Here is a 26908-nt window from a genome sequence, read left to right as displayed (position 1 = left end):
TGTGGGTGTGCTGGCGGGCAGGGCGACAGCTAGCAGGATACAGAGAGAAGGAGGGTCAGAGCTGGCTCCCAGCAGCAGTTACATTCATATACAAATTATCCCCAGATCCCTGCTCTCCCAGCACTTGCCCTAAAAAAGTAAGTCCCCTTCACACACAACCTGGACACTTTGCAAACTGCCACTTCTGTGCCAGGTCTCACACCAAGTGATAAAAAGTACTGGCCCTTTAAGAGCAGAATCTCAGGTCCCTAGAGCCTTTTTTTTTTAAAGATTTTATTTACTTATTTGACAGACAGACATCACAAGTAGGCAGAGAGGAGGAAGCAGGCTCCCTGCTGAGCAGATGCGATGCGGGGCTCAATCCCAGGACCCTGGGATCATGACCTGAGCTGAAGGCAGAAGCTTTAACCCACTGAGCCACCCAGGCGCCCCTCCCTAGAGCCTTCTGGCCCCTGCCCCACTGATTTGCAAAGCCAGAGGTTTTGGGGGCTCATCTACCCATTGCAAATCCCCAGGTTGGGGTGCTCACCGTGGGGCTTGATCCCCCTCGATCCTCATGGAGGACTCCCACGCTCCCAGGTGACCTAGATCACGGTGCCAGGGATTTGGTTCCTGACCACGTCCCTGCCCCTCCTTCCCTTCTCTGTGTGGCCTTCTTTAGATCTTTAGCTGTGGGAGAGAGAACTTTTGTTAGCCTCCAGGTCATTTCAGAGTGAGTCTCACTATATTTAGTTACACACTTGATGTGTCCATGGGAAGTGAGCTCAGGAGCCTCCCACTCGGCCATTTCCCATGCTTCTCCTGTAAATGCTACTTTAAATCAAAATACCGTGCACTGTGAAGACTCCCAGACAGTTTGGCAGCTGTGGGACCTTCAATTCCTACTTAATCAAACTCGAAGTTTTTCCTTTAAATTCTCCTTGGGGGAATGGGTCCCATGAAGGATAGATGAGGTGATGGGCCCCGGCATGTATTTTATATGGGCTTCTCTCTTTTTATTCAAGTACAATTAACACACAGTGTTCGATTAGTTGCAGGTGTACAATATAGTGACTCCGTAATTCTATACACTTCTCAGTGCTCATCCCCTTAATTTCAGCCATGCCCCCCACTCACCTCCCTCTGGCAACAGCCAGTTCTCTGTATTTAGGAGTCGGTTTTTTGATTGCCTCTTTTTCCTTTGTTTGTTTCTGAAATTCCACATATGAGGGAGATCGCTTAGTACTTGTCTTTCTCTCCCTGACTGACTTCACTTAGCATTATCCCCTCTGGGTCCATCCTTGTTGTTATGGCAGAGTAGTATTCCATTGTGTGTGAATACCACACCTCCTTCAGGCATTCGCCTGTGGTGGACACAGGTTGCTTCCATAGTTTGGGTATTGTAAATAATGCTGCACTTTCCACGGGGGTGCATATCTCTTTACAAATTAGTGTTTTGTTTTCTTTGCATAAATACCCCGTACTGAGATTACTGGATTGTAAGGTAATTCTATTTTTAATTTTTGAGGAACCCCCATACTGTTTTCCACAGTGGCATCACCAGTTTGCATTCACACCCACAGTGCACAAGGGTTCCTTTTTCTCCACATCCTCATCAACACTTGTTATTTTTAGCCATTCTGACAGGTGGGAGGTGAGAGCTCCTTGTGGTTTTGATTTGCATTTCCCTGATGATGAGTGATGTTGAGCATCTTTTCACGTGTCTCTTAGCCACCTGTGTCTTCTTTGGAGAAACTATTTTTTGTTTTGTTTTGGTTTGGTTTGGTTTTTTTTGGTATTGAATTGTTTAAGTTCTTTATATATTTTGCAAATATATATATCAGATATATCATTTGCAAATATCTTCTCCAATTCAATAGGTTGCCTCTTTGTTTTGTTGATGGTTTCCTTTACTCGGCAGAAACTTTTTATCTCGGGTGTAGCACCAAGTTTAATTTTGCTTTTGTTTCCCTTTCCAGAGGAGACATATATGAGTGATATGCAAGAAGTTATTGCCTGCGTTTTCTTCTAGAACTTTCATGGTTTCAGGTCTCACATCTAGGTCCTTAATCATTTTGAATTTATTTCTGTGCACAGTGTAAAAAAGGCGTCCAGTTTCATTCTTCTGAATGTAGCTGTCCAGTTTCCCCAACACTGTTTAAGTTAGACTGTGTTTACTTGATTGTGTATTCTTGCTTCCTTTGTCATAGATTAATTGGCCATAGAATAGCTTTATATCTGGATTGTATTCTGTTTTATTGATCTACATGTGATCACTGCTGCCTGTATAATATTGTTGCGATCACTCTAGTTTTGTATCTTGACAACTGGGATTGTGATGCCTCCAACTTCATTCATTCTTCTTCTTCAAGATGGCTTTGGCTCCTCGGGGTCTTTTGTGGTTCCATACAAATTTTAGGATTATTTGCTCTAGTTCTGTGGACAGTGTTGGTATTTTGGTAGAGGCTGAATTAAATCTGTGGATCGCTTTGGGTAGTGTGAACATTTTCACAATATTGGTTCTTCCGTTCATAAACATTGACTGTCTTTCCACTTGTTTGTCATCTTCAGGTTCTTTCATAAGTTTCATAGTTTTCAGACTACAAGTCTTTTACTTCCATGGTTAAGTTTATCCCTAGGTATTTAACTCTTTTTGGTACAGTTGAAAATGGGCTTGTTTCCTTAATGTCTCCTCCTGCTACTTCATTTTATTAATGTATAGAAATGCAACAGATTTCTATATTAACCTTGTATTTACTCAGTTATCAGTTCTAGTAGTTTCTTGGTGGAGTCTTGAGTGTTCTTTACATATAGTATCATGTCATCTGCAAATAGAAGTTTTACTTCTTTCTTTTCAGTTTGGATACCTTTTAGTTCATTTTGTGTCTGATTACTATGGCTAGGACTTCCAGTGCTGTGTTGAATAAAAGTGGTGAGAGTAGACATCCTTGACTTGTTCCTGATCTCAGAGGAAGAGCTGTTTCTCACCATTGAATGTGGGGTTTTTCACATACGGCCTTTATGATGCTGAGGTATGTTCCCTCTAAACCTTTGGTGAGAGTTTTTATCATAAACGGATGTCATGCTTTAGCAAATGCTTTTTCTGCATCAACTGATGTGACCATATGGTTCTTACTTTCTCTTACCAAGGTCATGTATCACATTGATTGATTTGCAAGTATCAAACCCCCCTTTCATCCCAGGAATAAAAACCACTTGTTCATGGTGAATGATCTTTTTAATGTACTGTTGAATTAGGTTTGCTAATATTTTGTTAAGGATTTTGCATCTGTGTTCATCAGAAATACTGGCCCACGGTTTTCTTTTTCTTGTAGTGTCTTTTTTTGGTTTTGGTGTCAGGGCAGTGCTGGACTTGTAAAATAAATTTAGAAGCTTTCCTTCCTCTTCTATTTTGGATTAGTTTTAAAATAATAAGTCTTGGGGCGCCTGGGTGGCTCAGTGGGTTAAGCCGCTGCCTTCGGCTCAGGTCATGATCTCAGGGTCCTGGGATCGAGTCCCGCATCAGGCTCTCTGCTCAGCAGGGAGCCTGCTTCCTTCTCTCTCTCTCTGCCTGCCTCTCAGTGTACTTGTAATTTCTCTCTGTCAAATAAATAAATAAAATCTTTAAAAAAAAAAAAAAAAAAAAAATAAAATAAAATAAAATAATAAGTCTTAACTCTTCTTTAAATGTTTGGTAGAAGTCACCTGTGAAGCCATCTGGTCCTGGACTTTTGTTTGTTGAAGTTTTTTTTTTATTACTTGATTTTATTTCTTTGTAATCAGTCTGTTCAAATTTTCTGTCTCTTCCTAATTCACTTTGGGAAAGTGATATGTTTCTAGGAATTCATCCATTTCTTCTAGCTTGTCCAGTTTGTTAGCACATCATTTTTCATAGTATTCCCTTGTACTCTTGTATTTCTGCGGTATTACTGCTTCTCCTTCATTCATGACTCTGAGTCCTCCTTTTTTGATGAGGTTAGCTAAAGGTTTATCGTAGTTGTGATTTCAAGGAAACAGTTCCCCTGATCTATCCCATTGTGGTTATTTTTGTCTCTATTTCATTTATTTCTGCTCTAATCTTTATTATTTCGTTCTTTCTACTGGCTTTGAGCGTTGTTCTTTTTCTAGCTCTTCTAGGTTTAAGACTAAGTTGCTTGAGATTCTTCCTGCCCCTTGAGGTAGGCCTCCATCGCTGTCATCTTTCGTCTTAGAATAGTTTTGCTCCATCCCAAAGATTTTGGACCATTATGTTTTCAGTCTCGTTTGTCTCTGGTTTGTTTCCTCTTTGATTTACGGGCTGACCCAGTCATTGTTTAGTCATGCATTATTTAGCCTCCACATACCGTGTTCTTTCCAGATTTATTTCTCGTGATTAATTTTTAGTTTCATGCCATTGTGGTTGGAAAAGATGCATGATAGGACTTCAGTCTTTTTAAAATTTATTGAGACTTGTTTTGTCTGTGATCTATTCTGAAGAACGCTCCATATGTACTTGAAAAGAATGTATTTTGCTGTTTTTGAATGAAATGCTTTGAATGTGTGTTAGGTTCATCTAGTCCAATGTGCCATTCAAAGCCACTATTTCCTTGTTTTTGTCTGGATGATCTGTCCATTGATGTAAGTGGGGTGAGGTCCCTGACTATTAAATACCACTGTCAGTTTCTTCCCTTACGTCTGTTAGTAGTTTCTTTAGGTTTAGGTGCTCCCAGATTGGGTGCGTTAACTGTTTGCAATTGTTAGGTCCTCTTACTCAGTTGTTGGCTTTATCATTATGTAGTGTCCTTTGTCTTAAAGTCTGTTTTGTCCAATACTGTAAGAATTGCTCTGCCAGCTTCCTTTTCACTCCCATTTGCAGGATAAATGTTTTCCATCCCTTCATTGCAATCTGCGTGAGTCTTTAGGTCTGAAGGTAGGCTCCCGTCAGCCCTGTATAGATGGACCATTCGGTCACCCTGTCCATTCGGTCACCCTGTGTCTTTTGATTGGAACATTTAGACCATTTACATTCAAACTAATTATTAATGGGCATGTACTTATTACCACTTTGTTACTTGTTTTATGGTTGGATTTTATTTCTCTGCTCCTTTCCTGTCTTGCTCTCTTCCCTTGTGGTTCGATGTCTTTTTTGAGTGATCTGCTTGATTCCTTTTTCTTTCTTTTTTGCGTATCTATTACCAATTTTTGATTTGTGATCACCATTAGGATGAGAGATAATATCCTGTGCATATAGCAAATATATATTAAGTTGATGGTCATTTAAATGTGCGTCCATTCTGAAAGCACTACATTTTTACTCCTCCCCCTTGCACATTTTATGTACATGATGTCATACTTTTACATTCTTTTTTTTTTTGGCCATTCCCCTGTTATAGGTATAATTGATTTTACTGCTTTTGTACTTTAACCTTCACACTGGGTTTTATAGGATTAATCTAGTTTCATTATGTTTGTATTTACCTGTGAAATTTTTCCTTTCCTAATTTTCTTCCTCCTCATGATGGCCTTTTCTTTCCAAAGAAATCCCCTAATGTTTCTTGTGGAGCTGGTTTAGTGGTGATGAAGTCCTTTATGTTTTGTTTGGGAAACTCTTTTTCTCTCCTTCTAATTCTCTGAATGATATCCTTGCTGGGTGAGTATTTTTGGCAGTTTTTTCCTTTTAGCACTTGGAATATATCATACCACTCCCTTCTGCGCTGCAAGTTTATGCCGACAAATGAGGGGAGAGTCACATGGAGTTTCCTTGGCATACAGCTGTTTACTCGGTGTGGTCTACACGGGCCTGCTTCCTTCCCCAGATTAAGGAAGTTTTTAGCTCTTACTTCTTCAGATAAATTGTGTGCTCCCTTTTCTCTCTCCTCTCCTGCTGGGATCCTCATAACGTGTCGCAGAGTTCTCTTACCCTGTTCTCACTGCTGCTGCTTTTGTTGTTCAGCTTGGTTGCTCTCCATTACTCTGTCTTCCAGCTGCCTCATCCAGTCTTCTGCTTCCTCTACTCTATGATCGATTCCCTCTTGTAGCTTTTTAATTTCATTTATTGAATAGGTCATTTCCGGTTCTTTCTTATATGTGGGGATGCGTTCCCGTCTCCATCTCAGGTTGTTTTGTGTACTAGGAAAGTCAGCTCCATCTCCTGCACTTGAGAGCAGTGGCCTCGGGAGGGGGAGGTCCGTAGTGCCCCGTGTCTGTTCCCCAGCAGTAGCTGCTTGGGGGGGGGCTCTGACGTGTGTTGCGTGCACCCTAGTGCGGTGGCTGAGCCGTGTTTGCCTGCAGTCCGGGCGGCTGCAGCGGCCCACTTTGCCTGTTGTGGCAGGGTTTGATCTCTGGGCTGTTACGGGACCAGACCAGGGCAGCCTTGGGCTTGTAGTTGGAGGAAACCAGATCCCTGCCCTCAGCCCACTTGCCAGGGCTGTGGTTGGACCAACCCGCAGGGCACTCTCCCTGCCTGGTCTCCAAGAGCCTTTCCTTGGTGGGTCAGCTGTCCAGTCAGAGGTTGGTGGGTCAGCTGTCCGATCAGAGGCCTGCCCCTGCTTCCTGCTGAGGCTGCAATAGAATTCGTTACTGTCCTCTCTGCCTGGGGCAGGTGGCAGGGTGTGTGCGCCCAGGAGAGTGCGGAGCAGGGGGTGGTGTTCGCAAGGCAGGTGAGGGTGTTTGCCCTGGTGCCTGCAAGTGTCAGGGGTCCAGGCTCCGGCAGAGGAGGAACGGCACCACCCCAGCCCCGGCTCTTTTGCCCTTGCTGAAGTCTCCCAAAGATCACTTCCTCCCCAGCACAGGTTCTGAGATCAGGCAGTCAGTCTTCCCTTACACGCCAGGTGCTTTTCAAACTGCTGCTTCTAGGCTGTATCTCAGTGGGTTGTCTGGCAGGGTCTTTAAGGGTGGGGGCTCCGTTTCCTATGGCCATCTGGCGCTCCCCGAGCTAAGCCCCACTGGCTTCCAAATCTTCCCAGGGCAGCTCCCCTGGGGCTGGAGTGCCTGATGGAGGGCCCTCTCCCTTCTCGTGCTTGTGGTGTCCCTCATCTGCGGCTGGTCTCACTGTCCCTCCTGCGTCTCGGCCTCCCTGCTCTCTCCCGTGTGTCCTCCTGTCTGCCGCTCACCGTGGGAAGGCTGCTGTGCCCGCCGTCTTAGTTGCACCAACGTGGCTGTTACCTAGGTGTTTCCGTGGGACAAACCACCATTTTCCCAGAAGTCCTCTGCAGGTCCCTCTGTTCTGAGGTCTCCATATTTGTCAGGGTGGCATGAATCGACCTTGGCCCTGGCTGGACGTCAAGAGTGCTCAGCCCCCGCCTCGCCCGGCCTCGCCTCACTCTTGTCCGCAGCCCTCTCCGCTCCGGCGGGCAGCTTTGCTAGCATGTTGAGCAAAGGCCTGGAAGCGGACAGGCCTGGGGTCCTCCTGACTTCACCGTGTGCGTAAGATGCCTGCCTGTCCCCCGAGCCCACCTGGGGGCTCCCCATTCTCAGATGGGAACAGAGCTCCTGCCTGGCCTGTGGCGGGCGCCCAGCAACGGGAACCTTGTCCCCCCCCACCCCGAGCCTCTCTCCTGGTCTCCCTGCCCATCTAACCGAGCACGGGCACTGTCAGGAAGGAACCTCCGCCTCACCGAGGCTGCCGCGGGTGGGCGTCACGGCACTCCGGGGGCCCTGCGAGCAGAGGACACACTCGAGCCGTCCCAGGTAGAGCGTTCGGCGCCCGCAGCAAACGGGGCCGTCAGCCCAGCTGTGCCGGTGCCCGAGCTCCCACGTTCTCGGGGGGGACTCGGTGTGGCCCGATGGCTTGTGTGCCAAGAGCTGTCGACACTCTCTGCAGCAGGCCCCGGCCGGGCCGGGCCCTCAGCCGGGGAGTGTCTCGCTGACCCACCTGCTGGCCTCGGGGAGCAGCCGCAGTGCGTGTCCGGTCCGGCGCCCTTGCCCAGGGCGTGCAGCGGTGCTCGGCAGGGGGCAGGGGCGCTTGCCTTGTGCTTCGGGCCAAGGGAGCGGCACTGGGGTCGTCGCGAAAGGTTTCTTCAGGTCCGTCCTCAGCAGGGGCCCTTCTCTGTGAGGGAAAAAACAAATTTCAGGAAGAGTTGGAAACACGTACACGAAGGATGGGAGAACCAGTGGTGCTGGACCAGGGGGCCTGATGCAGGACTCGATCCCAGGACCCTGGGATCATGCCCGGAGCCAAAGGCAGACACTTAACGACTGAGCCACCCAGGCGCCCCTTAAACTGGCATTTTTAGAGAAACAAAAGGTAGCACTCCTCCTTCCTAACCTGGTTCTCAGAACTTCTCAGTCTATAACATGGAGCAACACCAGAGAACGATGACGTCACTTTAATCTCTGGTTCGTGCTTGTAGGCGGAGGGGCTCCCCGCTCTCCATCTGGGGCTGGTCGTCTCTATATAGCTCTGCGCATCAAACTCCAGGCATCCTGAGGTTTTTCAAATACGTTTACTCAGACTTCCAGTTCCACTGCTGGCGAAGGAACTTACCAGAGCTATCAGCTGTACAGCCTGGTCCTAAGACAAAAAGCAGGAACATGGAGGCCCTGGAGAGGGATCCGATGCGGTCACAGTCTGGTGAGGAGTCCGCGCAGGGGAGGGCGAGAGAGCGTCACTTCGCTCTTCTGATGCTTTTACTCTGGCATCAAGCTAAGTGGTGAGGTTACTGGCAGAAAAACCAGAGCTTTTATGCCCCGGGAAGTCAGAGAGCCGAGTTGAGATCAACCTAAGAGGGGAAGAACTAGAGGGGAGATCCCCAAATTGTCTGCCCACACCTCCAGCAGACCCCTCAGCCACACTCTGTGGTCCTGGAAGCTGAGCTACAGATAAAAGATGTGAGCTGTGATTGGAACTTCTACCCAAAAAACATTTTGAAAGGTCATTAAGTGCCTGCTGACACACAAGAAACCACTCAGGGCGCCCGGGTGGCTCAGGCCGTAAGCGTCCGCCTTCTGCTCAGGTTATGGTCCCGGGGTCCTAGGGTTGATGCTGCATCGGGCTCTCTGCTCCGCAGGAAGCCTGCTTCTCCCTCTCCCACTCCCCCCGCCTGTGTTCCCTCTCTCTCCGTGTCTCTATCAAATAAATAAAATAATAAAAAAAAAACCAAAAAAGCCACTCATGTGAGAAAAATAACAGAATACAGAGGCTTCACAATTTGATATCCTGTGTGCACTGTGTGTTCATAACGTGCAGTGTGCAAATAAGAAAATGCAGTCCTCTCTCAAGGGCAAAAGGCAGTCAACTAAGACCAGCTAATCCGGATGTTAGAACTTGCAGATAAGGACTTTAAAACAACTAAAAATCAGTGAGGTAAAGGAAAATATATTCATAATGAATGAAAACTAGCAAATATAGAAATGGTTTTTTTAATGAAATGGAAAAAATAAAATGAAAAAAATTATGGATGGTCTTCAAAGAACGGAGGCAACAGTGAAAAAGGTAAAAAGGCTGTAGGTTGGTAAAAGGTAAAATTTAGTCAATGAACTTGAAGATAAAATTTCTCCAGTCTAAAAAACTAAAATGTTTTTAAGGAGCCCAGAGAGGAATCTGAGAAGAGAATGAGGCAGATAAAATACTGTAATAAAGGTCAGATTTTTCACCAGTGTGATGAAGACACATTTATAACTTGGAGATGCTCAGTGAACACCAACCAGGACAAACAGAAGGCCTAGTCCTACCATAGTCAAATTACTGACCGCCGAATTAAAGAGCAGACCTTGACAGCATGAAACGAAACACAGTGCACACAGGGTAACAACAGTTTGTTTTATGATTGACTTTTCATCAGAAACTACCAGAATCAGAAAACAGTGGAACAAGATCTCTAGAAACTCTTAGAGGGGAAGAAGAGACTGTCAAATCGGAATATTCTCCATCAAGTAAAAAATGTCCTTTAAGAATGAAAATGAACTAAAGATATTTTCAGGTAAAGGAAACATAAGAATTCATCACCAAAAAACCTATACCGTAAAAAATAAAATAACTAATGAAATTTCAGAGGAAGTGGATCTTTACATTTTCAGGGATTTTATATTTTATATACAACAGTACAACATGAAATAATCTGTGAAGAACTAAGGATGTTTACTATATGCCTACAGCAACAACTGAAGTACAGCTTTTATAAAATAGAAAGATTGGGGCGCCTGGGTGGCTCAGTGGGTTAAAGCCTCTGCCGTCAGCTCAGGTCATGATCTCAGGGTCCTGGGATCGAGCCCCGATCAGGCTTTCTGCTCAGCGGGGAGCCTGCTTCCCCCCTCCCCGACTCTGCCTCTCTGCCTACTTGTGATCTCTGTCAAATAAATAAATTAAATTAATAAATAAATAAAATTTTTTTAAAATGCAGAAATTATCAGACAGACCCAACTAACTACATCTTAAGATGTCTGGTATTTCTTTGACATCCCTCCCTGGGCCTGGACTCAGTGACTCGCTTATGACCGAACTGGCCGAAGTGATGGTGCTGGACTTCTGATGCTAGTTCAGAAAAGGCAAATCCCTCCTGCAGCGCTCTGGACAGGCCCAGGTGAAGGGGAACGGAGGCCTCCTGTCAATCCCCAGGACCGAATGGCCATCGTGGAGTGAGCCATCTTTGTAAGCACATTCTCCCCTGAAGATGGCTGGAGCCTGGCCAACATCTTGACCCATGAAAGACCCCAAGCCAGAACTACTCATCTAAACTCTTGCTAAATTCCTGACCCACAGAAACTGAGATAATAATTTTAGCATTTTAAGCCACTAAACTGCTTAGAGTAATGTGTAATACAATAGGGAACACATACATGCACCTATAAGAGAGATCTTTTTTTTTTCATTGATACAGATTTTTAAAGATTTTTATTTATTTATTGGAGAGTGCGCGGAAGCCATCACAGAGGGAGAGGGAGAAACGAACTCCCCACTGAGCAGGGAGCCTGACATGGGGCTCGATCCCAGGACCCTGAGATCATGACCTGAGCCGAAGGCAGGCACTTAACCGACTAAGTCACCCAGGTGCCCTAGTTGATAAAATTTTTATTTTTTATGTTTTTATTTACATTCCACTTAATATGCAATGTAGTATTAGTTTCAGGTGCACAACGGAGGGACTCAGCACCTCCATACACCTCTCTGCTTATGACAAGTGCACCCCCTAATCCCCCCAGACCCCCACCACCCACCCCTCTTCTGGTACCCATTCGTCTGTTCTCTATAGCTAAAAGTCCGATTCCGGGTTTGAAGAGACATACTTGAAATACAAAGACACAGGTTCAAAGTAATCAGAAAAAGATACACCATGCAAATAGTAAACCGAAGAAGTCTGGAAGAGGCAAGTGATTAGAGCAGCCGTTTCACCAAAAAAAGATACATGGATGGCCAGCAAGCATGTGACCAGATACTCTACATTATGAGTCATTAGGAAAATGCACATTGAAACCACAACGCCATACCCCTACATACCTATGAGATGCCTAAAATTGAAACGACTGACCATACCCAGTGTTGACAAGGATGTGGAATGACCAGAAATACCAGACACTGCTGGTAGAAACGGAAAAATATTACTTTGCCAAGCAGCCATTTCTTAAAAAGTTAACACCATAACTCCCCTAGGATTCCAGCTTGCCTCTCCTCGGTGCTTACCCAGCGCAGAAATTTGTACACAAATGCCACAGCAGCTGAACTTATAACAGCCAAAAAATGGAAACAACCACAACAAACCTCCTGGGCAATAAAAATATCCCTAAGGCATCCTCTCCAGCGTGGAGAAAGCTCAGAATTACTATGTTCAATGAAAGACGCCTCATCCACTACCAAAAACACTTCCACTGTGAGGATTCATTGCTATAAAACTCCAGAAAATGTGAACTAAACTCATCTATAAGCAGAAAAAGCAGTCACTGGGTTGCATGAGGAAGATGGCACTATTACAAAAGGCCACTGAGGAAACTTGCAGGGCACGGGTATGCTGGCTATCTCGACTGTGTTGACAGCATTATGGGGATACACAGATGTCAAAACTTGGCCTGTGCCCTCTGTAAGTGCAGTTTACGCCTACCTTCTATTTTTACATAAATGGAAGTGAATCAAGTATTTTTAGAAGCAAGTAGTAGCGGCCTCTCAGAATGCCGTGGTAAAGACTAAGGGATGTGTATAGGTCGGCTGATGTAGGTATCAGCCCTGTTCCTGCTCTTAGCTGCTCATCAGCTGTGACACAGTGGGTAAATGGCTTCATGTCTCCAGTGACCTCCGTGTTCTCGAAATTATCAAGTGATTCGTAAGGTCGCTTAGAGCTTCCGATTGGAGAGTGCTTCTGCGTCTGTAGGAAAGAAGGCTGATTTCTATTCTCCTTTGTTGTAGATTTCCAACGCACACAGTCAGCAGATGGACGACCTCTTTGATATCCTCATCAAGAGTGGAGGTAGGTCACAAATCCTATCAGACCCCGTCCGAGTAGCCTTTCATGACAAGTTTCTCAACGTTTTCCTGTAGAGCTCACGGCCTATCTTGGAGTAGTGAAAAATGTATTCTAATCCCAACCAAGTTTACTGTTTTCAATTAGGACATTAAAACAACTTATAAATGGAGGAAAAGTTACTCTTTCAGCTTAAAACAATAACATCGTGTTAGATTTTATCCATAGATCTATGCCTGCTGAGAACAGACTGTCTCAAAACAGCCATATAGAGCCCCATTTAAATTCCACGTTGAAAACTTCAAAACCTGTCCCATATGTAGATGACCGTGGGGGTTGGGGACGAGAGCCCTCTGTTGTGCACGCTAACGTCCTAACAACCACGTGACGTCGCACAGGCCCTTAGTCTCTTGGTGAAAATTTAAAGGCAATTTTAACGCACCTTCTACATATAATTGAAAATCTTGGACTTTATATCATCTTAGAAAGGGATAAAGGTATGAACCACACAGACACACATTCACAAAGTCAAGGCTATCTCTACGTCAGCAAATGTATCTTTCAAAATAGGTATAAAAATCAGTATATTAAAATTGAAAACACTGTTTTAGAATAAAGGATTCTTACATCACCTTGATGAAAGGAGTTCTATTCTGCTTTCTAAACAGTGGTAAAAATTTCTCCGTTCATAGCAGGTACTGTTTGGTTTTGAAGACAAGAAATTCTTGATGCTTAACTATAACTCTACATGAGCAGTTCTTTTTTCTAAGAACTACATTGGCCTTACAAAATATGATATATTTATGCTCTGGAAATAAATAACCATTTCATGGACTGATCTTAAGGTTTGGGTTTTTTTTTAAATGCATTTAACCCACTGAGCCATCCAGGCACACCAGGACTTTTTTTTTTAATGGCAAAGTATCCATTGAGGACATTATCTTACTGTGAATGAAGGCCAGTGATAATGAAAACAGAAATGTAAAGAATTGATTCTGAGGCAGGTTACCTAGCACTGTCAGCTTTCAGCACGGTTCTAGAGCTGCCCGTGGGAAAGGACACACAACAGACGTACACAGGACACACGCAGGGAGTCAGCACATGAGTCCACACGGCCGACGACGCATGCGACGGCGTGGGCGTGTGAGCGCCTTCACGTCCTCCTGCGTCCCAGTCAGAGTTCCCATAGCTCTTAGCAAATCCATTTCTCCTCCCATGTAGGCATAGAAATGAAACCAGATACCCATTAGAAAGTAAAAAATATTCAAATATGTGTATCTAAATGAAAGCTGGAATCCAGAGCAGATGGCGGCGCATTCCCTTTGCACCTGATCCCGCAAGAACGCATCAGTAGTGCTCACTAAGACGTCTGCCAGAGCGTCAAGATTTTAGGTAAACTCAGAAAGCAAGCGAACAGGTCAGAAAAATAAGGTCAAGGTCAGAGGAATGGTGTGTTAGCTTTAATTTGGGAGGAAAACAAGACAGCATCGTATCTGTAGAACTTCCTGCAGAACGTATGTGGCTGACGGGACATGCGGTTCGGCTGTCACGATAACAGGAAAAAGACTAATTAGATCTGCCGTGGTCTCCGAATGCACTTCGCGTCTGCATAGACGGGACACCCACTTTGACTTTAAGGGTGGCGACCACAGTGATGGCAGATCCACGGTTCCATGTCTAAAGCCTGAAATAGTGCAGAACAAGGACCCAGAGATCAAATAATCAAAATAATAAAGCCATCGTCTCCTGCCTAGTGGCGTATAACTGCATGTGATGCTTATCACGCTTACTGAAAGAGAGAGAAAGTGTATCAATGTTATAAATTTTAGTGTCCGTTTAACTCAAATGAGTCACCCTCCGCTAGGTCACCAAGGACCATAGCTGACGAGTAGCACTGCCGTCATCCTACCCCCATGGTGGACGGTGTCTGCGTCCTTGCCCGGTAGTGAAACTACTCTCCTGGTACGTGACAGAAATGTTTAAAGAGCACTGAATCGTTACTTACTGATCCCTTCAATTGTTTTGCACAGAGATCTCCCTCCCTATAAAAGAAGAGCCCTCACCCATCTCCAAAATGAGACCGGTGACAGCCAGCATCACCACCATGCCGGTCAACACAGTGGTGTCCCGGCCACCACCCCAAGTCCAGATGGCGCCACCCATCTCCTTAGAACCCATGAGCAGTTTGTCCGCCAGCTTGGAGAACCAGCTGGAAGCGTTCTTAGATGGAACTTTACCTCCGGCCAACGAAATGGCCCCACTGCCAAGCAGCAGTGAGGACAGAGAGCCCTTCTCTCTGATTGAGGACCTCCAGAACGATCTGCTGAGTCACTCGGGTGTGCTGGACCACTCACACTCCCCCATGGAGACTTCCGAGGCCCAGTTTGCCGCCAGTACCCCCTGTCTGTCACTGGACCTTTCGGACTCGAACTTGGACAACATGGAGTGGCTGGACATCACGATGCCTAACGCGTCAGGGCTCACTCCCCTCAGCACGACCACCCCCAGCATGTTCTCCGCTGACTTTCTAGATCCACAGGACCTGCCGTTGCCGTGGGACTAACATCGCCGACTTCTCGTTCGAGCCTATGTCGTTTCAGAAGATGAAGATCATTCTCCAAGGTCAGTTTTTAGAGACAGATTCAGAGTTGCGCTGTTGCATTACAATATGTTGTCACGGGAAGAACGGATAGATGGTCACAGCCTGGAAACCAAGTGCGAACACATTTCACGGCGCCCAGCAGTGAATTTCTCCAACTTAACAGCACAGGGCCTTCTGAAAAGTCACTGGTTACAGAAGACCCACCTGTTTCTCCAGACTTCGGCAGAGAACGAATAAAGACATGCAGAAGAGGGACGTGTGCGGGAGAGCGACACGAGGATTCTCTGGCCGTCCATGAACTACATTTACGCCTCTGCGGTCACCTTCAGACCCGACGCTCAAGGCAGACAGCTCCCCTCCAATGAGGGGACAGCGGCCCCTGCATGCGGCCCGTCCCAGCCACGACCGGAGCCGGGCTGCGGGCGGCAGAGGCCAGGGAGGGCGCCCGCCCGTTCCCAGACAGCAGCCACTGCGGACTTCTGCTTCCGTTCGGAAACCAACATCGTTTATCTGTGTCGTCGTTTTGTGATTTGGGGAATCTTAACCGTAGCTTCCAGGTTTCAGTTCAAGTGTGAGATCCTTCATCATCATCAGACGACGTCTCCAAAACACTGTCCTAAACCATCCACTGTACAAAGTCCTTGTGTATGGATAACACTGAAAATTCTATTAGCAACCCTCGGGGTTCAGTAGGTGGGTTTTAATGTGTATATGAGACATTTGTATGTCCACCCTGACGTTGTGATTTGTACAGCCTACATTGGGGTAAGGAATTGGTAGCCAGCGCTCCTACTTGTTTTAATAACTTGACTGTTTCTAGAGTCCCTGAGCCATGTGTATTTCCATATTTAAAGAAATGCTGACTGATTTTCAGGTAACCAGACCCATCTCACAGAACAAGTAAGGCTCATTGTAAAATATCCTTCTGAGCTGTTGAGTTGCAAAGAGAGGGCCGAGGAGAAGTGTGCCGGGAGCCCCGAGTGTTCCCGCGGGGGTTCCGGGGGAGAATCTGGGCAGGCTGGCTGCGGGGCCCGGCTCTGACCACCTCTTCTCTGCCGTTTTCCCTGACGGCATCCTTCAGGCGAGTAACTGGATGTCATTCCCGAGCTCTCACTAGGTTCTCAAGCCGAAGAGGGAAAAACTGGAGGTTTTACTAGTCATTGTTTCATATAGAAAAGAAGTTATCACCCATTTGCTGAGTAGTTCCTTAAGAATTTTCTAAAATGCCAACTATCACGGGACTTCCAGAATTATCTCAAGGTAGTCATTTAAGGTTAGGACAAAATGTAAATAACTTTTCAGAAAAAAACAAAAAAAACCCTGAAATCTACCAAAAAAAGTGTGAAGGTGTTTGTTGAATAATCTCACCATGGTCTGCACCTCACGTTCTGTAAACCCAAGGGCCAGGTTGCTTTCTCTGCGTCCTTAAATGGTGATGTCCCCACGGTGACGTGCCCGAGCCAACCTGACCCTCTGCTTAGAGAGAATCCACGCATCACGGCTGGGTCTGCGCTTTGCCTGAGCGCCGATCTGATTTCGGTTTGTAGATCCTCCACGGGAGGAAAGTTTGCTTTTCCAGGATTCGGCCGGAACACAGGAGCCCTCTGTTAACTGGCACTTCCCAACTTGAGAGACGTCTGAAGCGTTCGGGGCAGAAGCGGTTACACTCGGTGTGGTCTGACGGAGCAGTTTCAATGCTCAGAAACTGGGAATCCAGCGCCTGGAGTCCAGTAGCCTGGGTCAGCAGGACGCCGCCGTGGGAGCAAGCCCAAGAGAATGTCACCCCGGGGGGACGCACGGCCCCAGTGCATCCTTCCAGAAGGGCCTGTGTCCGGGGACCGGCTGCCTACTGGGGCAGGTACTTGACTGGGGGTGGTCCTGGCTGTGGGTTTTGTCTGGGGCTCACCTGCTCCGCACGTGGACTCTGGGCTTCATCTTCACTCAGATTTCAGTGGCTTCTCAAGTGCACCCCAGATACCAGTGGGACTGTGGGAGGCAAGTGACCAGCTAGCGCCGTGGACTCGGGCTTGCTATTTTCACCATCTTGAGTGGTGCCCGAGATGCTTTCCCAGCCCTCAGCTCCCCCGCTGCTTTTTCAAACTAAGGCCGGAGACGTCGCGGGAAGGGTGCTCTCCAGAAATCCACTGGAGCGCAGACAGCGCCGCCCCGCCAGCCTGCTTGCTCTGGACTGGGAGTTCCTTCACGCGTGCGTCCAGACCCTTACGTACGGGGCTTCCTTGACAGGGACGGCGAGGAGCCCGCCGACCCCAACTCCAGCAGCCCCCACCCGCCCCATTCCGCCGGGCCCGCCCATCCTGGCGTGGGCGCCCGGCCTGCAGGGCGCGGGCCGCTGCGCTCAAGAGGAGACGTGCAGCAGGTGACGTGACCAAAGACCGCGCTGTCCTCGAGGTCCCTCTGACCGGACTGTCCGCGTGGTCGCGGCCGTCCAAGCACAGAGCAGGGCAGCCAGGACGCTCGCGTGTGGTGTACACGTGGGGGTGTGGCCCGTCGTCTTGCACAATGTCCCATTGCCAAGGAAACAACCAGCTCCTGGACATGTGCTCTCTCCCATCCAGTCTGACCTCTCCGAATATTCCGGAAACACCGTCGCATGGAGCTTGCCTCTCCAGGGTATGCAGGTGACAGCTCCTGACCTCCGGGCCGGGAGGAAGAGCAAGTCGCCCCAGAGCTTCCCTGGGCTTTGCGAGTCTAGGGGCCGGGGGCTACTGTGTACATTTCAGCAGCGCGCGTCCAGGGAGCCCCTCCGGGCATGTTGCTGGGGGTTCACTAGCGTTCTTCCAGAATTGTGCAATCTACTGTACAGTACTTGCCACATATTTGTACATAGATATATTCTCAATTCGTGGGATTTCTTGCTCAGATACCCTGTGTTTTATAGGACTATTTTTATAATACTAGAGAGATCTTATTTAAGTTTCCTTTTTAAAAAACCCGGTTCTGTGATCCGTGTAACTGACACTTTAGGAAGTGCGATTTCGGGAGGCAGTCTGCAGCGGCCCCCAGGCTGCTGCCCGCTGAAAGCAAAGTCACGGTCATCCGCTAGCACCCCGGAACTGTGCGGTCAGCAGCCCCGAGTGATGGGTCGGCAGCCTGTCCCCCCCTCTGCTCACCAGAGTGGACTCAGGCTTCCTCTGCCCTCCCCCAGCCCCCGATCATTCCAGGCCACCCCACTTTCTAAAGCGCCCGTTCCTAATTCCCAGGCTGAAACCAGCCGCAGCAGCTGGCCCAGCAACTGTCCCCACAAGCGATGATGAGACAGTCCCTCTCATGGCCACAAACAGGCGGGGCCCAAGAGAAGTGCAGGGCAAAGGCGCTCTGGGCGGCACAGCCCCCGAAACCCCTTCAGGCTCTTGCCAGCAGTCACTTGAGAGGGGCAGCCCGCTTCTCCAGGTCCACACACAGCCCTCCCTGTTCTGTCCCCCTCTCCGCACACACGCGTCTCCTGACCCCCTGCAACACAGCAGAACATCGCACTGTCCGCTGCCCTGGAGGCCACGGAATGAGCCCAGGGGATCCAAGCACGTTAACTGGAAGGGCCGCTCCGTCGGGGAGCAGAGCTGAGCAGGGCAGGTCTGTGTTTGCAGAGCCTCCTACCGTGTCCTGGCTCTTCCGCCAAGCGCTGCGGTCACAACTGGAAAGTAACAAGACGCGGCCGTTCTTCGCCCTGTCTCCAGCCCCACTCCCGTGCACGCCTGTCCGGGCCACCTGTTCTCTTGGTGAAGTGACTCTGTCTGCAGGACCACAGGGAGGCCGTGCGTGCCACCCCCTACCCGCCCCCCGTCCCTCTTCCTTGCCGGATCTGGGGAGTGCCGGCAGCCCCGCGGAGCCTCTCTCCCTGCGATCTCCGGTGCAAGGCCAGGACGGCCCAGAGCGGCACGTGTTTACACAGAGCGCTTCCCCCGCCGCACCAACACATCGCTGTGCTCCGTGAGCCGCGGCCGGGCGGTGTCACCGCTCCCGGACAACGGGATGGCCATCTCAGACCAAAGGTGCTCTCTGGAATCAGAATAGGTCCTTGGCGATAATCCACGCAGCTTGTCATGTTCAAAAGAGCTTTGTGCCAACCACTAAGACAAAGCTTTAACCAAGTTCATAGAATCACCGAGACCCGTTCACCATTACCTCTCTACGTTATGCTGTAAGGAAACTGGCTGACCGCGGAGGAGGAGGGAGCATTGAGGAAAGGGTTTAGTATCTACCAAAAGTACTTAACCTCAAGTAACCAATAGTAATGCAAACTTGCTTTAAAGGAACCAAAGGCATTGCCAAGTATTTGCCAAAAGAAGGCACTTTTTATTTAAAATTTGAGACTAACGATATCTCAACAGTCAGTCCCAAAAAGTTATTAATCCATTTAAGGTTATAATTTTCACAAAGGTGTAGATATTTCTCTATTGTTTTCATGTAAAATAGTATAGATTTGTTTTGTTGGTTTAAGAATAATACATATTTAGTAGTAATACAGTTTCTTCCTAAGTGCAGATTAGTTTCCTTTTTTCTTGCTTGCAGTCGAAACACAGCGTGATAGGTGTTTCTCTTCTTATTTTCATGGTCACATTACGTCTTAGCATCTCACTTTGTGAAAACAAGGAGAAAGATACCAACCTACAGAGCCCCGCTTACTAAAGCACTAGCTTAATGAACAAAAAAATGACGGCAATCGGGGGGTCCATTCATGTATTGCCTTTATGTTGTTTTTTAAAAGAAAACCATGATGCCTTTGTATTTGCTGTTTGCACCCCTGAAATCAATTCCGTATCATGTTTGGATGCCATACATTTGCACATGTACTGTACATAGTAACGCATACTGTATTTTTATATGTGTGCACATTTCTCATCAGATCTTTTGTACATAGTGGCAGTATTGTAGCTGGTCAGGAAACGTTTGATATCTCAGCAATTTTGCATTTTTGTGTCTCAAATAAAAAACATTTTGATGTACTACGGTTCTTGCTGTGTAGATGGTGGGCCACACCCTACGGGCCAGGGCGGGCCACGGTGGAGCTGGGTGTGGGCAGGGGTTTCGGAGGAGACCCCCCCCCCTTCGGAACTCGCCCCACAGGAGCTGGCCACGCACAAATCCAGTAGCCTCACCGAGACGAGCTCTGTGGCTCACACATCCAGGGGGCCAGCCTCCCCCAAGGCCAGGAACGGGGGATACAAAGGAGAAACCGGGACTGGCTGAACTTGAGTGTGACCGGATTGACACCAAAGTCATGTTCATTCTCCTACAAGGGGAAGGGAGCGTGATTGGGCATGGCGAGCAGGGCTGTGCAGGGGAAACACGCACACTTTGGTAGCAATCGAGCCACCAACAAAGTTCCCCAGACGCCCAGAAAGTCCTTTAATGGAACCAGGTTTCAAAAAACTGTATGAGGTGTTTTTATCGACCATAAAAATGGAAATGGTCTTTAGAATTGGGTCTTTTCCTAAAATGGCATTTAATTTTCAATCTAGGAAAGTGGAAGCCCGTGGTGAAGATACAGTTTTGAGGGAAACAGCATTCTATTTTCCTCCTCAATCTGGTGAAATACAATGGCCACGAGTAAACCAGATTGGCAGCCAGGGCTTTCGGGTCGCTGTCTGTGTCACCCGCAGCCCGGGAGAACAGAAAGATCACGAATTACCTAACTACAGCCCCAGGGTCGGTCTCTGTGATGCTGAGGGACCAAGACAGCCGCCTCAGCACATCTGTGGGTCCGTGATGTTCCCAAGGGCCTAAAATGTGTCACCACATCACACATCACCAGCCAGTGTCAGAGGGAGCAGGGCAGGTGCCCCGCCTCGGAGGACAGAGCAGGGGGCTCTAGGGCAGGTGCGCGGCCCACACGGCACGTGCACACGGAGAGGACGTTCCAGGCACAGAGAACAGGCTGGGTGAGGCCAGACACGATGAGCAATTGGGGCCGTGGCCCTGCTGTGCGCCCAGCCACAGGCCAGACAGATGCTGGCGTTCAGCTGTGGGACCCCCTTCACGCACAAAGTCTGAAAAACCAGGTCCGCATGGTAGGCGAGAGCCGGGCATGCAAGGACCCCCCCCAATGGAGAGGCCTCAGAGTCTCCTGTCGAGAATTCTGTTAACTTTGGGCCACACCGAGCCTCGGAAAGCTTTTCAGACACTGGACACAGGCATCATCCCACATCACAGCCCCTACTGCACACTGGCTCTAGAACCCGGGTGAATCTCCCGTGGCTGTAAACGCAGACACGCCCACACGCTCAGCGACGGGAAATGAACAAGAACCAGCCCGCGGGGCAATGACGCACCGGCACCGAGCCGGGGCAGACCGACTCCAGCACAGATGGAAACCACACGTCCCCGACCAGTTAACGTGGCCACACAGTCCTCTCGGAGGTTTCTCGTCCCCTCAGGACCCTTCCCTCCCGCTCCCTCCACAAACGGCTTAGCTTCTGAGAAGTCTGACAAGCCGTTCATCTGAACCTGCTTTAGCTTCCGAAAGAAACCTCCTCTTGAAACCCTGCCCGTCTTCTCTGCTAGTGACTGTGGCAAGGTACTAAAATTAAACCCCTACTGTGTCGTTAAACAAAAAGCAAAGGTGTTCCCCAATGTTGGGAAGGCCCCCTTGTTGCTCAGGACTGTGTCCCAGATCCTTGCAGGTGGGGACCACTGATGATGGCCCAGCGGGGGGGCGGGCTGGGGGTCACTCACCCTGGACAACACATACAGGAGACTCAAAAGCATCTAAAATCCAAAACAAACAAATGCTAGTAGGATCCCGTCCGACCCTGATGGTGAACCGACAGCGAGGAGGGGCCTGTATTCGGGTTCGTAGTTAAGAATGTCAAGTGCTTCCCATTAGGGACTCCAGTGTTGGCCTTTGAGACCCTTGCTCTGCCTCTTCTCCCGCAGCTGGATGGTCCTCAAGTCCACACTCAGCAGAATGGCAAACAAAGCTTTGTGCCTATGAAGTTCGCTCGACCAAGAGCACAGTCACAGTGCTTTTGTTACGTACTTTAAAGCACTAAAAAAGGTCTGCAACGCCATTGAGACAAGCAGCTTTAGGTGCTCTACTTCAGTTATGTCTGTCAAACAACGTGGAAGGTTGGCCAGGACATCACATGCATAAGAGACACAGAAGCCACAACAGGGAGACCAAAAAAAAAAAAAAAAAAAAAGTGCTACAACCTAAAGCTACTTACCCGTCTCCCCACACCTCTAGTACACAGCGCCAGTGAACGGGAAGGCAGCCGGGGACAGAAACATACTCAATGCTATTAGACCCCAGACCCTGCGCCAAACACTTCACACAACCTCACTGAACCACAAGTCTATGAGCGAAGAACTGTTATTGCCCCCATTTTACAGATGTGGCAACTGAGGACAGAAAGGGGAATGATTTGCCTGAAATTACACAGGAAGCAGAGCCCGGATGCGAGACCACGCTTCCCCGGAACCCAGACCACTTCTGCAGACTCAGTGCATACAACGCTTGTCTCCATTCCAATATGTAACCAATTCAACCAATCGTGGCTGACCGAATTTCCATCCGTCATGAGGTTCAACCCCAACTGTGTGTCTCCCATGTCTCCATGTCACACGTTTTTACAAAGCAGCTATTCCCTGGGAGTGGTGTGTGGCATTCAGGCTAGGGCTCTGACTAGGTTAGCCGGTCACCGCCGGGATTACAAGACCAGGAGGCCATAAATGAGCCCCAGTGGCCACAGTCAGTGACTCACTCACAACCAAACATTGTCTATCAGGGCTGGGACTTCTAGAGCCCCTTGAGCACATCTAGAAGCCCAAGAGTCACAGGACAGGGACTCCTGGGTGGCTCAGTCAGTTAAGCATCTGCCTTCAGCTCAAGTCATGATCCCAGGGTCCTGGGATCGAGTCCCGCATCAGGCTCCTTGCTCAGCAGGGAGCCTGCTTCTCCCAACTCCACCTGGCTCTCCCCAGCTTGTGCTCACCTTCTCTCTCGGGGACAAATAAATAAAATCTTTAAAAAGTTCCAGGACAATTTTTACAACACCTAATAAAGTTGAAGAGACAAACTCTGTGACTCCGCTGTTTTGGTGTACGTCCTGGAGAAGCACCCTTGGCCCCAGACCGCCATGTACTGGAATGAACATTAGCGCATCCAGAGCAAGCAAGGAAGACAACTCGTGCGCCTTTCAGCCAACTTTAAACACAGCCATTTACCTAAATGCGCTAAACCAGAAAATCAAATGTGTCACCATAAAGAATCTCCAAACAAAAGGCTTCAGGGAAGAAAGTGGAGGAAGACACAGGGGTAACTCAAGTCACATTTTAAAATAAGAACACTGTGGGGATTTCTATACATAAAGATATAATGTATAAAAAAAATATAGCTGGTAAAGACATGTCCATTTCAAGGTTCAGGCTACTTCTGGAAAAAGAGAAAGAATGAGACTGTGGAAGGTGTAAAGTAATCTTCAATTAATACTGAATGCTTCATTTAATTTCTATGTTTTACTTAATAACTCTATAGCCATATAGAACAACATTAACATTACTTACTGGCAGTTGATTTCTTTCTTCTGCCCCATTCTTTTCAGTGAGTTGAAATTATTTCATGTAAGAAAACACTTGTTTAGGGTCCCCTGGGTGGCTCTGTCAGTTAAGTGTTTCATGTCTTGAGCTCAGGTCATGATCCCAGGGTCCTGGGATCGAGCCCCCCATGGGGTTCCCTGCTCAGTGGGGAGCCTGCTTCTCCCTCTCCCACCCACCCTGCTCATATTCCCTCTCTCACTGTGTCTCTCTCTGTTACATAAATAAATAAAATCTTTAAAAAATAATACTAATAAATAAATAAAAATAGTAAGTTATGAGGGCATGATATAAACAACTCTATGCCAATAAATTAACTTAGTTAGATAAAACAAATTCCTAGAAAGGCACAACTACCAAAAGCAGACTCGGGGGAAAAAAATCAGAAATTCGAATAGACCTACAACAAGTAAAGAAAATGAATTAATTTTTAGAAACTACTGACAAGGGGCACCTGGGTGGCTCAGTGGGTTAAAGCCTCTGCCTTCGGCTCAGGTCATGATCCTGGGGTCCTGGGATCGAGCCCTGAGTCGGGCTCTCTGCTCAGCAGGGAGCCTGCTTCCTCCTCTCTCTGACTGCCTCTCTGCCTACTTGTGATCTCTGTCTGTCAAATAAATAAAATCTTTAAAAAAGAAAAGAAACTACCAACAAAGTGGCTTCACTCATGAATTCTACCAAAAATTCAAAGAAAAATTATTAGCAATTTTCCACAAACTCTTTGAGAAAAGAGAGCTCCTACTGACTTTCTATTAGAAAGGACCCTGACATCAATACCTAATAAAGACATAAGAAAACAAAATAAACACACCGGTGCGGGTTAGGAATATATACACAAACATCCTAAACAAAGGACTAGCAAACCAAATACTGCAACATACATACAGTATCATACATTAAGATATTTTCACATTCCCCAGGGTTTTGAATGACACACTGGCCCAGAAGGACTTCACAGATAAATTCAGAGCCATTCCATTCTATAGCAACAGAGTACACATTCTTCTCTAGCGCACATGGAACATTCTCCACAATAGATCACATCCTGGGTGATAAATCAGGTCTTAACTGGTACCAAACGTTTGGGATCATTCCCTGCATATTTTCAGACCACAATGCTCTGAACCTAGAACTTGATCACAAGAGGAAATTTGGGAAGAACTCAAATACATGGAGGCTAAAGAGCATCCTACAAAAAAATGACTGGGTCAACCAGGAAATTAAAGAAGAATTTTAAAAATTCATGGAAACAAGCAAAAACTGAAAACACAATTGTTCAAAATCTGTGGGACACAGCAAAGGCAGTCCTGAGAGGAAAATATATAGCAATACAAGCCTTTCTCAAAAGAACAAGAAAGGTCTCAATGGCACAACCTAACCTTACTCCTAAAGTTGCCAAATAAAGCCTAAACTCAGCAGAGAATTAATGAAGATCAGAGGAGAAATCAATAAAATAGAAACCAAAAGAACAGCAGAACAGATCAATGAAACTAGGAGCTGATTCTTTGAAAGAAGTAATAAGATTGATAAACCCCTGGCCAGACTTATCAAAAAGTAAAGAGAAAGGACCCAAATTAATAAAATCATGAATTAAAGAGGAGAGATCACAACCAACACCAAAGAAATACAAACAATTATAAGAACATATTATGAGCAATTATACCCCAGCAAATGTGACAATCTGGAAGAAATGGATGCATTCCTAGAGGTGTATAAACTACCAAAACTGAACCACGAAGAAATAGAAAACCTGAACAGACGCATAACCAGTAAGGAGATTAAAGCAGTCATCAAAAATCTCCCAACAAACAAGACCCCAGGGCCAGACTGCTTTCCAGGAGAATGCTACCAAACATTTAAAGAAGAATTAATTCCTATTCTCCTGAAACTGTTCCAAAAAAACAGAAATGGAAAGAAAACTCCCAAACTCATTTTATGAGGCCAACATTACCTTGATCCCAAAACCAGACCAAGGCCCCATCAAAAAGGAGAATAACAGACCAATATCCTTGATGAACACAGATGCAAAAATTCTCACCAAGATACTAGGCAACAGGATCCAACGGTACATTAGAAGGATTATTCACCACAACCGAGTGGGATTTATTCCTGGGCTGCAAATTAATTAATATAAATAAAAGAAAGGACGAGAACCATATGATCCTCTCAATAGATGTTAAAACAGCACTTGACAAAGAACAGCATCTTTCCTGAGTCAAACTCTTCAGTGTAGGGATATAGAGAACACAGCTCCATACCATAAAAGCCATATACAAAAAGCCCACAGTGAATATCATTCTCAATGGGGAAAAACTGAGAGATTTTCTGCTAAGGTCAGGAACACGGCAGAGATGTCCACTATCACCACTGCTATTCAACATAGTACTAGAAGTCCTAGCCTCACCAATCAGACAACAAAAAGAAATAAAAGGCATCTGAATTGGTAAAGAGAAAGGCAGACTCTCAATCTTTGCAGATGACATGATACTCTTTGTGGAAAATCTAAAAGACTCCACTCCAAAATTGCTAGAACTCATACAGGAATTCAGCAAAGTGGCAGGATATAAAATCAGTGCACAGAAATCAGTTGCATTTCTGTACACTAACAATGAGACAGAGAAAAGAGAAATTAAGGAGTTAGTCCCATTTACAACTACCCCCTAAACCATAAAATATCTAGGAATAAACCAAACCAAAGAGGTAAAGGATCTGTGCTCAGAAAACTAGAGAACACTCCTAAAAGAAATTGAGGGAGACACAAAGAAATGGAAAAACATTCCATACTCATGGGTTGGAATAATAGATATTGTAAAAATGTCTACACTAGAGCACCTGGGTGGCTCAGTGGGTTGAGCGACTGCCTTCGGCTCAGGTCATGATCCCGGACTTCCAGGATGGAGTCCCGCATCGGGCCCCCAGCTCCTTGGGGAGTCTGCTTCTCCCTCTGACCTTCTCCTCTCTCACTCATTCTCTCTCAAATAAATAAAATCTTTTTTAAAAATGTCTACACTACTAAGAAAAGCAATGCATTCAATACAGTAATACCATCAACTTTTTTCATAGAAATTGAACAAATAATCCTAAAATTCATATGGAACCAGGAAAGACCCCGAATAGTCAGAGGAATGTTGCAAAGAAAAGCAAAGTTGGCAGCATCACAATTCCAGACTTCAAGTTCTATTACAAAGCTACCATCATCCGGACAGTACAGTATTGGCACAGAAATAGACATGTAGATCAATGGAACAGAATAGAGAGCAGAAATACTATGGTCAACTAATCTTCAACAAAGCAGGAAAGAATGTCCAATGGAAAAAAGATAGTCTCTTCAACTAATGGTGTTGGGAAAATTGGACAACCACATGCAGAAGAATGAAACCGGACCATTTCCTTACACCACACACGAAAA

General features: G+C 46.9%; 1 protein-coding gene and 1 long non-coding RNA gene across 5 annotated transcripts in view; one reads left to right on the top strand and one right to left on the bottom strand.

Annotated features, from left to right (window-relative positions):
• The window catches only part of MRTFB (myocardin related transcription factor B), a 197079-nt gene extending 177166 nt beyond the window's left edge, over positions 1–19913 (top strand). For all 4 annotated transcript variants that reach the window (XM_082715003.1, XM_082715001.1, XM_082715002.1 and 1 more), the window contains 2 exons: positions 12293–12353; positions 14378–19913. In XM_082715003.1, the coding sequence (XP_082571129.1) occupies positions 12293–12353; positions 14378–14910 (594 nt within the window). In that variant the 3' untranslated portion in view covers positions 14911–19913. The remainder of the gene's footprint in view (positions 1–12292; positions 12354–14377) is intronic.
• The window catches only part of LOC309855092, a 42514-nt gene continuing 23521 nt past the window's right edge, over positions 7916–26908 (bottom strand). The window contains exon 3 of the long non-coding RNA XR_014306613.1: positions 7916–8005. This is a non-coding gene — a long non-coding RNA (uncharacterized lncRNA). The remainder of the gene's footprint in view (positions 8006–26908) is intronic.

This window comes from Mustela nivalis, assembly GCF_964662115.1.
Source record: "Mustela nivalis genome assembly, chromosome: 19".
In the NCBI taxonomy this organism is placed as follows: Eukaryota; Metazoa; Chordata; class Mammalia; order Carnivora; family Mustelidae; genus Mustela; species Mustela nivalis.
This window is presented reverse-complemented; position numbering and strand designations above follow the sequence as displayed.